Below are 17,314 nucleotides of genomic sequence, written 5' to 3' on the forward strand. Positions count from 1 at the left end.
GGTGATGGTTGGTTTTGGGGAAGTTCCTTCTTTAGGGGTGACTTCTGGTTCAGACTTTGGTGAAGTTTCTTCTTTAGGGGTGATGTTTGGGGTTGGTTTTGGGGAAGTTCCTTCTTTAGGGGTGACGGTTGGGTCTGGTTTTGGGCTTGTTTCTTCTTTAGGGGTGACGGTTGGGTCTGGTTTTGGGCATGTTTCTTCTTTAGGGGTGACGGTTGGGTCTGGTTTTGGGCTTGTTTCTTCTTTAGGGGTGACGGTTGGGTCTGGTTTTGGGCTTGTTTCTTCTTTAGGGGTGACGGTTGGGTCTGGTTTTGGGCATGTTTCTTCTTTAGGGGTGACGGTTGGGTCTGGTTTTGGGCTTGTTTCTTCTTTAGGGGTGACGGTTGGGGCTGGTTTAGGGGATATTTCATATTTTGGGGTGATGGTTGATTCTGTTTTGGGGGAAGTTTCTTCTTTAGGGGTGACTGCTGGCTCTGGTTTTTGGGAAGTTTTTTCTATAGGGGTGATGATTGAGGCTGGTTTTGGGGAAGTTCCTTCTTTAGGGGTGACTTCTGGTTTTGGCGAAGTTTCTTCTTTAGGGGTGACTGTGGGGTCTGGTTTATGTGATGTCTCGTTCTTGGGGGTGACCATTGCGTCCATTTTTGGGGATGTTTCTTCTTTGGGTGTGACGGTTGGCTCTGGTTGTGGGGTTGTTTCCTCTTTAGGGGAGATAGTTGTGTCTAGTTTAGAGGATGTATCAGATTCTTTCACTTTTTCCTCAGCTGTTGTGATATCATTTGTGAAATTTTCACTGCCATTAGATTCATTCTGCTCAACAGATTTTACACTATCATCATTGCTGCTCATTTTTGGCTCTGTCAGACCCACCTCCTTTTCAGGGGTCTGTGGCACAGGCTCTTCCTCACACTCAGTTGTTGTGCTGGGAAGTCTGGCTGAAATTTTACCTCCTACCGTTTTGTCATCCTGTGTAGTTTTTACACCAGAATCATCTGGTGACTTCACCTGTCCCCATGTCTCCTTGGCGGAGCTGTTTTTCAGCTCAGCAGTGATATCATGGGATTTCATGTCCTTCTCTGTGGGCTCAGGGAGATCCTCTTCTTGTGTTGCCACAGCACTCTCTGCCTCTTGAAGTTGGTCTGATTCTCTGTGCACCTTCTGATCAGGCTTCTGCTCCAGTGCTAGGGCGCTCTGCTCTTTCAGACCTACCTCTTTTTTCTCTTTTGATGAGCTTTCTTTTTTGCTCTCCTCTGACACCTTTTTGGGCTCTTTGGAGATGTCCTCTGTGGGGACCTGTGGTTCACCCTTTATTGAACTTTCTGTTTGAATATCCTCTGACTCTGACGTTTTGGGTTCTATGGAGATGTCACCCTTCATGGGAACCTCTGGCAGGGACTTGTCATGTTTTGGGGTGTTATCGTTTTCTAATGGCTCCCCCACATCTTTTATCTCACCGTCTATCTCCTCTGTTGTGCCCAGTTTTTCCTTCTCTTCCTCACTGGTGGCCTTAGCTGATTTGACTTCACTTTGTGTATTGTCACCTGTGTCAATGTCCTCCTCTCCTTTGTCATCTCCTTCCTCTCCATTTTCTCCCTTGCTAGGGTTAACTCCATCTCCATTTACCTCAACCTCTGCTGATGTTTCTATCTGCTGGCCCTTAGACTCTTCCTCCTGTTCCCCCTCTTTCTCTGGGGCATCCACTTTAAGATCCACTTTACCTACATCTTCCACTTTCTCCTCATCCTCCTCTTCCTTACCCCTCCTCTCAGCTTTGTCACTCTCCTCTCCCTCTTTCTCTCCATCTTCTGTCTCCTCAGAGCCTGTCTCCTCAAACTCGGACTCCACCTCTCTGGTGGTCTCAGTGATGATCTCCTCTACAAACTTGTACTGGGGCTCAGACCTGCGTGTGGGCCCTCCCTGCCGGGCCAGGGAAGACAGGGTGTAGACAGGGGACTGGCGGTAGATGTAGGGCATGGAGATGTGGGTGTCAGAGATGGTGGACAGATGGAACTCCTCACCCTCCAGGAGTTTCCTATAGGGAGACAGAGACTTATTAGGCTTGATTACCATCATGACAATAATATGGATATGTCCCAATTTGTGTAGATGTGTCTCAATATCCATATTATGACTAAAGTGTCATTGTGTATTGTGATATAAGCCATGGTCTGTTCATTTGATGTGTTAAATATGAAATCAAACTTCCTCTATTTCAAAAAATGTCTACTGTTTCTTTTTTTTTGTTATCCGTTATTAACTGTGTCTGTAGTGATCCCTTACTAACACTATGACAGTTTTGCACATTTTCAAATGTGTTAGTGCTGGGGTAGAATAAAAGGTGCACCTCCTGGTTATCCCCAGAAATAGATCCAGGAACACACTAAAACTCCCGAGTGGCGCAGCGGTCTAAAGCACTGCATCTCAGTGCTAGAGGCGTCACTACAGACCTTGGTTTGATTCCAGGCTGTATCACAAAAAGCCATGATTGGGAGTCCCATAGGGCGGCACACAATTTGCCCAGCATCGTTAGGGTTTGGCAGGGGTAGGCCGTCATTGTAAATAAGAATTTGTTCTTTACTGATTTGGCTAATTAAATAAAGGTTAAATAAAAAATAACACGTATGGTATTTTCCTTTGTCAAGGATATTGTATGGCTAGACTTTGATATTCAAAATGACAAAAACAAGCTCCACACAAGTTTCCTTATCTAGTGAGAGAGACAGAGTTGGTCTCTTACCTGTAAGAGAGAATCTCCACACCCAAAGCCATTTTGACATTCAGCAGGTCCTGGTACTCTCTCAGGTGGCCAGACATATCTAGTTTAGCATTAGTCAGCTCATTCTCCAGCTGCCTGACAGTGTCCTGGACAGAAAAGCAGGGGTCATCACACAAATGCATATGTTTATTTGCAATAAATTATTAGAGGTACAAAATAAACCATAGCCTACCTGGTAATGAATCATTTCCGAATAGTGACGCTCCTCCAGCTCATGTAGTTGTTTTTCCAGGGCCTCTCTCGTTCCTTTCGCGCAGTCCAGTTCAATGTTCTTCCCTTGGAAGCGCCTCCTGTTCTCCTGGATCTCCTGCTGTGTTGCCTTCAGCGCCTCTCTGTTGCGCTCTGCCGCTTTTGTCAACTTTGTGAACTGGACACGGAAACTCTCCCCGACCTCAAGGATGTCGGAGGCGGCGTGACCTTCCAACTGTGCACGGATGTCCCGGAGAGCCGCAGTGATATCGAGTTTTGCAAAGGCATGCCCCTCGACCGTCACCTGAGACTCGTGGATCTGGGCCACCATCTCCAACACCTCGTCCTCATGGTTTTTCTTCAGGAAGTGAATCTCGTCCACCAGAGATTGCGCTTTCTTGTCCAGCTGAAGTTTTGCCAGGTATGCGTCGTTGGCGTCCTTTTTCAGCACCAGGATGCCTTTCTCTGCATCCGAGCGTTCACGAGCCTCCTGGTCGTATTTGTCTCTCAAGGTGAGGAAGTCTTCCTCCAGGTTCTGATGTTCTATCACGATCTGACGCTTCTGAAGGGTGATGTCATGCACTAGTTTCCTCAGATCCATAAGCTCCGACTCGTGCTCCTGTGCCAGAGATGCGGGGGACTGTGCCTTCTGTTTGATTTCCTCGATTTCCCTCTCGAGCAATTCATTTTGGTGCTCCAAATGACGCACCTTCTCGATGAACCCGGTGAAACGGCCGTTCAGCCCATGGAGCAGTTCTTTCTCATTAATTTTCGTCAACACCCCGGTAAACGTGTTTGATGAATCTAAAAAGATATCCGATCTCGGAACCGATCCGAATTCGCTCTTCGGCGTCGTCGCATATCCTCTGTTCATAAATGCGGTAGCCGACCCAAAACCTATAACGGTCCTGGACGCCGAGGGGGATCCGGTCAGTTTGTGTTGATAGCGGGAATAGTCATCTTGAGCTCTTCTATGTGGAGAACCCGACCGATACTCAATTTGGTGGCTCATGTTGCCTCAGTTGTCTCAGCGGTGTTGGTAGGCTAAGTAGCGCTGCTCCTATCTTTTATACCCCCTCTGTCCGCTCGCGCTGCAAAATGGAACTGTCCATAGTGCTGAAAATGTATTGAATCAGCTGTAGGCTTAACTGCCTGCCAACGCGCGCGTCCTCTCTCTATCGCGGTCTCTCTCTCTCTCTCCCTCATTGTTTTGTCGCAGACAGCAGTGACGTAGCCCATTGGAGAGCATTTCCCTTAAAAACGTCTGTAGTCTACAATGACACCTCAAAATCTCAAGTCTAATACATCTTTAATACATTTTAAGTGTTCAGACTATTGTTTTATTCAAGGGGCTAAAGCTTTCCTTGTTTTGATGATTTTCTTAATATTATGGAAAGTGGTTGTACATTCTGGTTTGGCTGAATTTGCTTTGCTTGTAATATTACTGTATAGGCCTACACGAGACTACTGTAATGAAAGTGTAAAATAATGCAAGAATCACCCTAGGCCTAGACATAACCACTCCCATTTCTCAGTCAAGCAGCACTTTTAACCTTGCACCTTTTTATAAATATCTATATGAGGACAAATGCACAAGTCTTGGCACAGACAGGCTGGCTGAAAAGCCAGAAATGAGGCAAATTACTTGGATGTGTTCCAGTGATGCAGCCATTCTTCACACCTCACTACAAGCAATGTTTTACTTTATGTAGGTTGCCCCACAGAAATCAGTGAGATATTTGAGTGAATAATATATGATATCAGATGAAGGATAGCCTTTTACACTATTGATGAGATATGAAAACCTCAGAGAGAGAGAATAGTAAATATGTGTTCACGGTCACTGGCTGCAATAAGAGAAAACAATGTATCAGCAAATATATTTTTTATTGTGAAATAGTATATCTTTACAAAAATAAGCACTTAACTCCATGTCACTTCTCAGCTGTATGTTAGTGATGCACAGTGATTCACTTATTTTAAACAATGTCCTAGGCAAAATGTTTATATTTAAATATATTATATTTATATATTTCAATTTGAGGGGCAACGTAGTATTTTATTAGTAACCCCTAATTCCCTATACAAAAAAGTGCATGTAAAGTGCTTTTTAGACCAGGTGAAAGTCAGTCAGTATATACACATGACAAGGACTGACCAGGTGAATCCAGGTGAAAGCTATGATCCCTTATTGATGTCACTTGTTAAATCCACTTCAATCAGTGTAGATGAAGGGGAGGGGAAATGTTAAATAAGGATTTTTAAGCCTTGAGACAATTGAGACATGGATTGGATATGTATGCCATTCAGAGGATGAATGGGCAAGACAAAATATTGAATTGCCTTTGAACAGGGAATTGTAGTCGGTGCCAGGCACACCGGTGTGTTAAGAACCGGTGTTAAGAACTGCAACGCTGCTGGATTTTTCCACGCTCAAGAGTTTCCCGTGTGAATCAAGAATGATGCACCACCCAAAGGCATTGGAGTCAACATGGGACAGGATCGACACCTTGTATAGCCCATGCCTGGCCGAATTGAGGTTGTTCTGAGGCCAAAAAGGGGGGGGGGGGGATTCAATATTAGGAAGGTGTTCCTAATGTTTGGTGTACTCAGTGTATATTAAATGCATTATCAGCAAATTGTTATTATGAATGATCAAACATGTAAAGACCTGTTGATGGTAAAGCCACAGTGGAAGGCTACTCATTATGAAGTGGACTAGGGGTGGCCCAGTGTCAGTGTCGACACCCCAGCGTCCTCCACATTAAAAACCCCTCTCTTGAATGAGTCAACAAACTCTCTGATATCATAGGGGTCATCTCCTCTCCTCTCCTTGTTAAACCTCAGCACTTTGAGCAGCCTTCTTCTACACTGACTCCATTCAGTTGATATGTTATAGAGCCTCATGCCCTCCTTGTAGTGGTTGACAGCGGTCCTCTCAGAGCCTAGGTGGTAGAGCTGGATGTCACCATACATGCGGTGCCAGGCCTGGCGGTCGGAGGGCTTCAGATCTGACCGGGACCACAGCTCTTGGAACTTCTCCATGGCCTTACTGGTGTCCTTCAGCTCTGAGTATCTCACAGCCAGCTCCACCTGGGGGAGAGGAGGAGATTGTCTTGTTTGGATATTATTACCATAACTCAGTGATAAAGAAAGTATTTGAATATCACCTGGGTCAGAGTCGAGAGGAGAATGGATGTGGTAAATCAGTGATAATAGTGTATGTCCCCAACCGATTGTGTTTTTTTGTTTGTTTATAACATACATTTTTATGTTTTTTTTTTATTTTATTTTTGTACATAATGTTGCCGATACCGTCTCTTATGACCAAAAATAACTTCTGGGCATCAAGACTGCGATTACTCACCACGGACTGGCAAAATCATTTTTTTCCTTTAACGAGTCTGACGTGCCGGACGCGAACAATATACTGGGACTTTAATGCAGGGAAACTTAAATCGGTTTTACCAAATTTCTGGCAGTATGTTAAATGTGCAACCAGAGGGAAAAAACTTCTGGACCACCTTTACTCCACACACAGAGATGCATACAAACCTCTCCCTCGCCCTCCATTTGGCAAATCTGACCATAATTCTATCCTCCGGATTCCTGCTTAAGTGGGAGGAAGCACAAGTGTCCAGATCAATAAAAAAGTGGTCAGCTGAAGCAGATGCTAAGCTACAGGACTGTTTTGCTAGCACAGACTGGAATATGTTCTGGGATTACTCTGACGGCATTGAGGAGTACACCACATCAGTCACTGGCTTCATCAATAAGTGCCTCGATGACGTTGTCCCCACAGTGACCGTATGTACACACCCCAACCAGAAGCCATGGATTACAGGCAACATCTGCAATGAGCTAAAGGCTAGAGCTGCCACTTTCAAGGAGCGGGACTCTAACCCGGAAGCTTATAAGAAATCCCAGGCAAAGCGTCAATACAGGACTAAGATCTAATTTTACTAGACTGGCTCTGACGCTCATCGGATGTGGCAGGGCTTGCAAACCATTACACACTACAAAACGTAAGCACAGCCGAGAGCTGCCCAGTGACACATGCCTACCAGAAGAGCTAAACTACTTATATGCTCGCTTCGAGGCAAATAACACTGGAACACGTATGAGAGCACCAGCTGTTCCGGAAGACTGCGTGATCACGCTCTTCGCAGCCGATGTGAGTAAGACCTTTAAACAGGTCAACATTCGCAAGGCCGCAGGGCCAGACAGATTACCAGGACGTGTACTGCGAGCATGCACTGACCAACTGGCAAGTGTCTACACTGACATTTTTAATATCTCCCTGTCCGAGTTTGTAAACTAACATGTTTTAAGCAGGCCACCAGAGTGCCTGTGCCCAAGAACACTAGGGTAACCTGCCTAAATGACTACCGACCCATAGCACTCATGTCTGTAGCCATGAAGTGCTTTGAAATGCTGGTCATGGCTCACATCAACACCATTATCTTAGAAACCCTAGACCCACTCTAATTTGCATACCGCCCCAACAGATCCACAGATGATGCAATCTCTATTGCACTCCACACTGCCGTTTACCACCTGGACAAAATGAACACCAACGTGAGAATGCTATTCATTGACTACAGCTCAGCATTCAACACCATAGTACCCTCAATGCTCATCAATAAGCTAAGGACCCAGGGACTAAACACCTCCCTCTGCAACTGGATCATGGACTTCCTGACGGGCCGCCCCCAGGTGGTAATGGTAGGTAACAACATATCCGCCACGCTGATCCTTAACACAGGGGACCCTCAGGGGTGCGTGCTCAGTCCCCTCCTGTACTCCATATTTATTCATGACTGCACAACCAAGCATGACTCCAACACCATCATTAAGTTTGCCGATGACACAACAGTGATAGGCCTGATCACCGACAACAACAAGACAGTCTATAGGGAAGAGGTCAGAGACCTGGCCGTGTGGTGCCAGGACAACAACCTCAACATGATCAAGAGAAAGGAGATGATTGTGGACTACAGGAAAAATATGACTGAGCACGCCCCTATTCTCATCGACGGGGATGCAGTGCAGCAGGTTATGAGCTTCAAGTTCCTTGGTGTCCACATCACCAACAAACTAACATGGTCCAAACACACCAAGACAGTCGTGAAGAGGGCACTACAAAACCTATTCCCCCTCACGAGACTGAAAAGATTTGGCATGGGTCCTCAGATCCTCAAAAGGTTTAACAGCTGCACCATTGAGAGCATGGTTGCCTCACTGCCTGGTATGGCAACTGCTCGACCTCCGACTGCAAGGCACTACAGGGGGCAGTGCAAAGGGCCCAGTACATCACTGGGGCTAAGTTTCCTGCCACCCAGGACCTCTATACCAGGCCGTGTCAGAGGAAGGCCCTAAAAATTGTCAAAGACTCCAGTCACCCTAGTCATAGACTGTTCTCTCTGCTACCACACAGCAAGCGGTACCGGAGTGCAAAGTCTAGGTCCAAGAGGCTTCTAAACAGCTTCCACCCCCAAGCCATAAGACTCCTGAACACCTAATCAAATGGCTACCCAGACTATTTGCATTGCCCCTCCCCCCTTTTACACCGCTGCTACTCTCTGTTGTTATCATCTATGTATAGTCACTTTAGTAACTCTACCTACATGTACACATTACCTCAAATAACCGATGTCTCTGCACGTTGACTCTGTACCGGTACCCCCCTGTATATAGTCTCGCTATTGTTATTTTACTGCTGCTCTTTAATTACTTGTTACTTTTAAAAATGTTCCTTATGCATATTTTTTAAACTGCATTGTTGGTTAGGGGCTCGTGAGTTAGCATTTCATTGTAATACCTGTTGTATTCGGAGCATGTGACTACTACAATTTGATTTGATGTAGCTTCCCTGTCCTGGGTGTGTTTATCACTGTGTGTGTGTGCATGCATGTATCTCTAACCTGAGGGTAGATGTGTGTGGGGTTGAGGCGTGCCCCCTCCTCCAGATGGAACACACAGCGTTTGAGCAGTGTTTGGTCGTGGGGGTCTCCGCTCTGCTTAGCCCTCCAGCGGTAGTTGTTGGCTATCTCGTGGTGCAGGCGGGAAGAGTTTGGCGCCCTCTGCAGCATCCTAAGCAGCACTGCCAGGGCTTCATCATAACTCTGCTCCTTTTTCATGAACCTCCCCACCTCAAATCAAATCAAATGTTATTAGTCACATGCATTGAATGCAACAGGTGAAACCTTCACCTTACAGTGAAATGCTTACTTACAAGCTCCTAACCAACAATGCAGTTGAAAAAATATGAATAAGAATAAGAAATTAAAGGAACAAGTAATTAAAGAGCAGCAGTAAAATAACGATAACGAGACTTTACAAAGGGCATACAGGTACAGAGGCAATGTGCGGGGGCACCGGTTAGTCGAGGTAATTGAGGTAATATGTACATGTAGGTAGTAATTAAAGTGACTATGCATAGATAATAACAGAGAGTAGCAGCGGCATAAAAGAAGGGGGTGGGGGCAATACAAGTAGTCTGGGTAGCCATTTGATTAGATGTTCAGGAGTCTTATGGCTTGGGGATAGAAGCTGTTAAGAAGCCTCTTGGACCTAGACTTGGCACTCCGGTACTGCTTGCAGTGCGGTACAGTCTATGACTAGGGTGGCTGGAGTTTGACAATTTTTTGGGCCTTCCTGTGACACTGCCTGGTACATAGGTCCTGGATGGCAGGAAGCTTGGTCCCAGTGATGTACTGAGCCGTACGCAATGCCCTCTGTTTTGCCTTGCGGTCGGAGGCCCGAGCAGTTGCTACACCAGGCAGTGATGCAACCAGTCAGGATGCGCTCGATGGTGTTCAGAAAGCACAAAATAGGAGAAACCCATTTTAAATGGAGTGAAACAGGAGGCATAACACTTTGTGCATGCCCTACTAATACACACAATGCTGGATAGTCATATACAGACAGAAACTGTTCATTTTAAATCCAAAATATCTATAGGTCCAACACATCACAGAATTATGTGACCTAATCTTAGAGCATTAGAATGCTTTTTAGCCTAAACTTCTCTCCCCACCTGTAGTACCACACTGAGGTCGTAGGGTGCCAGACTCAGAGCCTTCCTCATGTAGCCCCAGGCCTCTGCGTTCCTCCGGTTCTTGTAGCACTTCAGGCCCAGGTAGACCCTGGTCATGGCACTGTCTGGGTTGAGCTCCAGGACATAATTCAGCTGTTTAACAGCAAGGGAATCCTCATAGGAGAGCCTCTGGTCCTCCCTAGTCACCAGGCCCTCCTGGCGGAACAGAGAGAAGGCAAAACCCGAGTTCCACTCCTTATCTTCAGGCTCCATCTGCAGAGCCTCCTGAAAGCACTCCTTGGCTCTAAGGAGAGGAGAAGGGAAGAAAAGAAACAGGATGAGTGAGGGGAGAGAAGAGGTGATGGTAAATGAGGAAAAAGGACTGAAAGGAGAGGTGTTATTGATTTCCAAAAGTGAAATCAGACTAAACAGTACATAAAGCCAACAGTCATCAGTCAGCCTTTTATTACAATATACATAATAAATTATTAATCTAGATACCTTGTGTAGTGGTGCTTTGAGAACTTGAGGAGGGACCAGGCCTTTTCACTGTGGACCTCTCTGGGCACAAGCAGGACAGAGGTTGAGGCTGTGGCAGAGGCCTTGTGTATCTCCTCCAGCTTCTGAATATACCCGTCTGCTCTTATGTCATCTCCAATGTGATGGCAGACCCAGGCCAGGTTTCCATACGTCACTACACACAGCCTCTCGCCATGAGCGTTTTCCCTCTCTGCCTTCTCTAAGCATTCCAGTGCTCTCTTATCTTCACCTTTTAGGTGCTTAATATAAGCCAGCAGGTTTAAACTGTGTCTTTTCAGATTGCTTTCAAAGCCCTCCTGAACTACTTCCAGCGTTTCACGTAGTTTTATCTCCAGGAGGTTGAGGTCAGCCTGTTCCTTGTTTAGCTCCCAGGTGAAGTGACATTGCAGTTTCTTTAGGTTTTTTTCAAGGGTGTTCTCACTGTCACTGAGAATGATTTTGATTTTGAGAAAATGTAAAGAGTAATTTAGCTGTTTTTATATCAATATCAAATAATTTATGGACAACAATTAAGTACCTTACTGTAATAGATTTCCATTAAAATGGGCAACTAAAACCTTTTTTGCAAAAAAAAAATAATAATAATTCTCAAGTAATAATTTTGCTAGGACTGTCTGGGAGAGGTCTGAGTGGGGAGGGGGAAACTGAAAACAAGATGTTATTGGCAGAGAGGTTTGGAACTCTTGTTCGTATTGGTCTATCACCAAATTTAGAGCATGTGGGATGTTATCATGGAAAGCCGTAACTCCCGCCATTGCGAACCTTTTAATTGGAAGGTCCTGTATAGATTGTATTTTTCTACCAGCAACTATCAGGAATTAACACTGATCAAATGTTTTCACACTTTTACAGTTTTTGTTTCATCAGCTGTTGTACAATATGAAATAAAACACAAGAAAAAGTACATTTTGACTGCACTGGGCCTTTAAAGTTCATAGCAAATAAATGTATTACACAATGAGAAGAAAGCATTTTGAATATAGCAAATTATGCATATTTAACAGTATAACGTTAATCTGTTCCCTCGCCCCGATCCGGGCGCGAACCAGGGACCCTCTGCACACATCAACAACAGTCACCCACGAAGCATCGTTACCCATCGTTCCACAAAAGCCGCGGCCCTTGCAGAGCAAGGGGAACCACTACTTCAAGGTCTCAGAGCAAGTGACGTCACCGATTGAAACGATATTAGAATGCACCACCGCTAACTAGCTAAACATGTCGCATCGGTTACACATAATATGATAATGCACTAAAGAATGAAAAGATTGCTTACCAAGGGATCATATCATATTCAAAAATACTAAAATGAAATTGTAACAAAAAAATAATTACTTAAAACTCCCCATTGCTTACCTCATAATTCAAATCAGGACTTGTTTTTTCAAATGCCAGCTGTCCCTGTTCAGATGAAGTGTGTTTTCTGATAGTGACTGTGTCTTTTATTGCTCTCAGTTAAGTTTCAGTTTCTATTACAGGGATCACAGTAAAATGAAAGTTTATGACAGCCAATGGTAACCACACCCATATCTTGAAATAAAATCTACAATGCATTTGGAATCTATTCAGACACCTTAACTTTTTCCACATTTTGTTACCTTAGTCTTATTATAAAATGGATTAAATCGTTTTTTTCTCTCTTCAATCTACACACACTCCCTTATAATGATAATAAAAACAGGTTTTTAGAAATGTTAGCACATTTATGACGCGACAAGCTTGGCACAACTGTATGTAGGGAATTTCTCACATTCTTCTCTGCAGATCCTCTCAGGCTCTGTCAGGTTGGATGGGAAGTGTTGCTGCACAGCTGTTTTCTGGTCTTTCCAAAGATGTTCGATCAGGTTCAAGACTGGGGTCTGGCTGGGCCACTCAAGGACATTCAGAGACGTCTGTCATGAAGCCATTCCTTTATTGTCTTGACTGTGTTCTTAGGGTCGTTGTCCTGTTGGAAGGTGAACCTTCGCCCTAGTCTGAGGCCCAGAGGAGGTTTTAATCAAGGAGCTCTCTGTACTTTGCTCCATGAATGTTTGCCTCGATCCTGACTAGTCTCCCAGTCCCTGCCGCTGAAAAACCTCCCCACAACATGATGCTGCCACTACCATGCTTCACCGTAGGGATGGTGCCAGTTTTCCTCTAGACATGACGCTTGGCATTCAGTCCAAAGAGTTCAATCTTGGTTTAATCAGACCAGAGAAACTTGTTTCTCATGGTCTGAGATTCTTTAGGTGCCTTTTGGCAAACTCCAAGTGGCATTTTACTGAGGAGTGGCTTCCGTCTGGCCACGCTACCATAAAGGCCTGATTGGTGGAGTGCTGCAGAGATGGTTGCCCTTCTGGAAGGTTCTCCCATCGCCACAGAGGAACTAGAACTCTGTCAGAGTGACCATCGGGTTCATGGTCACCTCCCTGACCAAGACCCTTCTCCCCCGATGGCTCAGTTTGGCCGGGTGGCCAGCTCTAGGAAGAGTCTTGGTGGTTCCAAACTGTTTCCATTTAAGAATGATAGAGGCCACTGCATTCTTGGGGACCTTCAATGCTGAATACATTTTCTGGTACCCTTCCCCAGATCTGTGCCTCGACACAATCCTGTCTCTGAGCTCTATGAACAATTCCTTCAACCTCATAGCTTGGTTTTTGCACTGATATACACTGTTAACTGTGAGACCTTATATAGACAGACGGGTGTCTGCCTTTTCAAATAATGTCCAATCAATTGAATTTACCACAGCTGGTCTCCAATCAAGTTATGGAAACATCAAGGATGATCTATGGAAACAGGATGCACCTGACCTCAATTTTGTGTCTCATATCAAAGGGTCTGAATACTTATGTAAATAAGGTATTTCTGTTTTTTTATTGTTAATACATTTGCAAATATTTCTAAAAACCTGTTTTTGCCTTGTCATTATGGGGTATTGTGTGTAGATTGCTCAGGATTTTTATTTCGTAACAGTATTTTTATTGGAATTTCACAATTTCGACACATTGAGATACAAAGACAAAGCAAAAAAAAAACAGCAAACACACACACACACACACACACAGTTGAAGTCGGAAGTTTACATACACTTAGGTTGGAGTCATTTAAAACTTGTTTTTCAACCACTCCACAAATTTCTTGTTAATTAACAAAATATAGTTTTGGCAAGTCGGTTAGGACATCTACTTTGTGCATGACACAAGTAATTTTTCCAACAATTTTTTACAGACAGATTATTTCACTTATAATTCACTGTATCACAATTCCAGTGGGTCAGAAGTATACATTCACTAAGGTGACTGTGCCTTTAAACAGCTTGGAAAATTCCAGAAAATTGTCATGGCTTTAGAAGCTTCTGATAGGCTAATTGACATCATTTGAGTCAATTGAAGGTGTACCTGTGGATGTATTTCAAGGTCTACCTTCAAACTCAGTGCCTCTTTGCTTGACATCATGGGAAAATCAAAAGAAATCAGCTAAGTCCTCAGAAAAACATTGTTTGACCTCCACAAGTCTGGTTCATCCTTGGGAGCCATTTCCAAACGCTTGAAGGTTCCATGTTCATCTGTACAAACAATAGTATGCAAGTATAAACACCATGGGACCACGCAGCCGTCATACCTCTCAGGAAGGAGACGCGTTCTGTCACCTAGTGATTAACGTACTTTGGTGCGAAAAGTGCGAATCAATCCCAGAACAACAGCAAAGGACCAAGATCGGGGACAAAGATCGTACTTTTTGGAGAAATGTCCTCTGGTCTGATGAAACAAAAATAGATCGGGGACAAAGATCGTACTTTTTGGAGAAATGTCCTCTGGTCTGATGAAACAAAAATAGATCGGGGACAAAGATCGTACTTTTTGGAGAAATGTCCTCTGGTCTGATGAAACAAAAATAGAACTGTTTGACTATCGTTATGTTTGGAGGAAAAATGGGGAGGCTTGCAAGCCAAACACCATCCCAACCGTGAACCACAGGTGTGGCAGCATCATGTTGTGAGGGTGCTTTGCTGCAGGAGGGACTGGTGCACTTCACAAAATAGATGGCATCATGAGGGAGGAAAATCATGTGGATATATTGAAGAAACATCTCAAGACATCAGTCAGGAAGTTACAGCTTGGTCGCAAATGGGTCTTCTAAATGGACAATGACCCCAAGCATACTTCCAAAGTTGTGGCAAAATTATTTACGGACAACAAAGTCAAAGTATTGGACTGGCCATCACAAAGCCCTGACCTCAATCCTATAGACAATTTGTGGGCAGAACTGAAAAAGCATGTGTGAGCAAGGAGGCCTTACAAACCTGACTCAGTTACACCAGCTCTGTCAGCAGGAATGGGCCAAAACTCACCCAACTTATTGTGGGAAGCTTGTGGAAGGCTACCCAAAACGTTTGACCCAAGTGAAGCAATTTAAAGCCAATGCTACCAAATTGTAATTGAGTGTATGTAAACTTCTGACCCACTGGGAACGTGATGAAATAAATAAAAGCTGAAATAAATCATTCTCACATTCTTAAAATAAGGTGGTGATCCTAACTGACCTAAGACAGTGAATTCTTACTAAGATTAAATGTCAGGAATTGTGAAAAACTGAGTTTAAATGTATTTCGCTAAGGTGTATGTAAACTTTCCCGACTTCAACTGTATACACATATACCATCTTCCCCTCCCCGCCACTCTCACCCCATCCCCGTCCTTGCATCTCTCAATACCTACATTTTAAACAAACATACAAAACAGACATTAAACACAAAAGCTCAGTTTAAATAAAGAAGTTAGGTCCAACACATGGAACGTACAATGTCATTCTGAAACAGATCACCACCATTCTAAGACAATCCTTGCAGCATAATAGCTGATAAATCAGATTCTAGATTATTTAGATAAGGTTCCCATACTTTGTAGAACTGATCTGTTTGAGAATGCAATGTACATGTCAGATATTCCAATGGCACCAATTCAAATAGTAACTTATGCCAATCTTTAATAGAAGGGACCTTATCACTAATCCACGGTAAGAGGATATTTTTCCTCACTGCGAAAGTTGGGATGTTGTAAAGCCTCCTCTTACCCACAGAAGTAACATGCCTACTAGGGAGACCTAACAGTAAAGAAACTGGGTCCAATTCTAGATCAACCCCTAGGATTTTTTCAGCTTCTTGCAGAACACCAGACCAGTATCACTGTAATTTGGAACATGACCATAAACAATGTGTTACGGTGCCTGTATCAGTCTTACATTTAAGACACTGAGGAGAGGAGGAAGAGGGGCTTAAAGCATGTCTACGATTTGGGGATATATGCAATCTGTGTATTATTCTTAACTGGATTGCTCTAGTACGATTACAGATGGAGATATGCAAAAACAATATCTAAATGTCTTCCCACATCTCTTCGTCAGTAGTAACAGACAATTCTTTCTCCCACACTCGTTTCACCCTCTGTGTGTCAACAGTAGAAAATAACCTCAAAGCATCATAAAACAAACAGACATTTTCCTTTGCGGACAAAAAAACATTATTTCAATGACAGACACATCAGGGTTGCCAATCAAGGAGGTGCTCTTGAAAATATAATGTCTTACTTGTAAAAAGTGGAAAAAGTCCTGCTTTGGGAGTCGATATTTCTTAACCATCTGCTCAAATGACAATACAATCTTATCAGCAAATAAATCACTCACTTAGTCTGCCTATGCCATTATTAAGCCAAAAGTTAAAGCCAGCATCCAGCAATCCTGGACCAAAATCTGGGCTGTTAAGAATTGGGGTAAGAGCAGAGGTTAGTTTGGACCTTCCCCCCAAAAACATTGAATTGACCTCCCATGCGTTGAGTGTGTTAAGCATAATGGGGTTATTGCAGTGATCCTTTACAGACTTGAAACTTCTGAAAAATAAAATATCCTGTTAGGGGTATTTTGAAAAATAAGTCTCAATGTTTAACCAAACAGAGTCATCATTTGTGATCCAGTCAGAAACATAACATAGGTGGGCACACCACTGATAAAGCCTAATATTGGGCAGATCCAAGCCCCTCTAGAGCCTGGCAGCTGCAATACTGCCATCTTAAGTCTTGGCTTGTGTTTACTCCATATGAAGGAACTTAGCCAGCCATTTAAATCTTGTATTACCTTATTGGAGAGTAAGAATGGGATCATTTGGGTAAAGTAATCTAGGTAAAATTTTCAAGAGGGATATTCTACCCAACCATGAAATCGGAAGAGAGTTCCAGCACAGCACATATCCTGTCTTACTGTATCAAACAAGGGAACAAATTGGCTTTGTACATTTGCTGGAATTTAGGAGTTACAAATATACCCAGATACGTAAAACCTGAAGACCATTTAAAAAGAAAGGGGGAGAGGTAATAGGTACAGAATGAAGGCTACCAAGTGGCATAGCATTTGATTTAGTTAAGTTATTCTTGTAGCCTGAGAATTCACATAATTATTCAATAATATTAAGTCTCTGGGCCAGAGATGAATATCAGAACATCATCAGCATACAAGCTTATTTTATGATGAACGTCACCCATGAGCAAGCCCTGTATAGCAGGCGTTACTCTGATGACCTCAGGAAGTGGTTCCATAGCGAGTGCAAGTAGGAGAGTGGACAAAGGACAGCCCTGTCTGGTACCTCTGTGTAGAGAAGCTATTTGATCTTAGCCCATTAGTAAGGACAGCAGCCTGAGGGTCATCATATAAAACAATAGCCCATTTTATAAAGTTGTCCCCTAGACCAAATTTAGTCAGAGCAAAGAATAGGTAGGACCTCTCCACATGGTCAAATGCTTTCT

General features: G+C 43.7%; 1 protein-coding gene across 1 annotated transcript; it reads right to left on the bottom strand.

The window, feature by feature from the left end:
• Window positions 1-4,905: 4,905 nt before the first annotated feature.
• Window positions 4,906-12,014, bottom strand: LOC139381597 (interferon-induced protein with tetratricopeptide repeats 8). The gene is made up of 5 exons (XM_071125250.1): window positions 11,895-12,014; window positions 10,500-10,964; window positions 9,999-10,302; window positions 8,884-9,111; window positions 4,906-6,052 (listed from the first exon to the last, which is right to left on the bottom strand). Exons 1-5 carry the CDS (start codon window positions 11,897-11,899, stop codon window positions 5,678-5,680), a joined length of 1,377 nt encoding a protein of 458 aa, XP_070981351.1. The 5' UTR covers window positions 11,900-12,014; the 3' UTR covers window positions 4,906-5,677.
• Window positions 12,015-17,314: the final 5,300 nt, after the last annotated feature.

The sequence above is a fragment of the Oncorhynchus clarkii genome, chromosome 23 (assembly GCF_045791955.1).
Source record: "Oncorhynchus clarkii lewisi isolate Uvic-CL-2024 chromosome 23, UVic_Ocla_1.0, whole genome shotgun sequence".
Taxonomy (NCBI): Eukaryota; Metazoa; Chordata; class Actinopteri; order Salmoniformes; family Salmonidae; genus Oncorhynchus; species Oncorhynchus clarkii.

What these genes read in the sequence shown, in the direction of transcription:
- LOC139381597 (XM_071125250.1), bottom strand. An exon ending in ACCTCAGTGTGGTACTACAG is followed by an intron (nt 9,112 to 9,998) that starts GTGGGGAGAGAA and finishes ATTTGATTTGAG; the next exon opens with GTGGGGAGGTTCATGAAAAA. An exon ending in CCACACACATCTACCCTCAG is followed by an intron (nt 6,053 to 8,883) that starts GTTAGAGATACA and finishes CCTCTCCCCCAG; the next exon opens with GTGGAGCTGGCTGTGAGATA.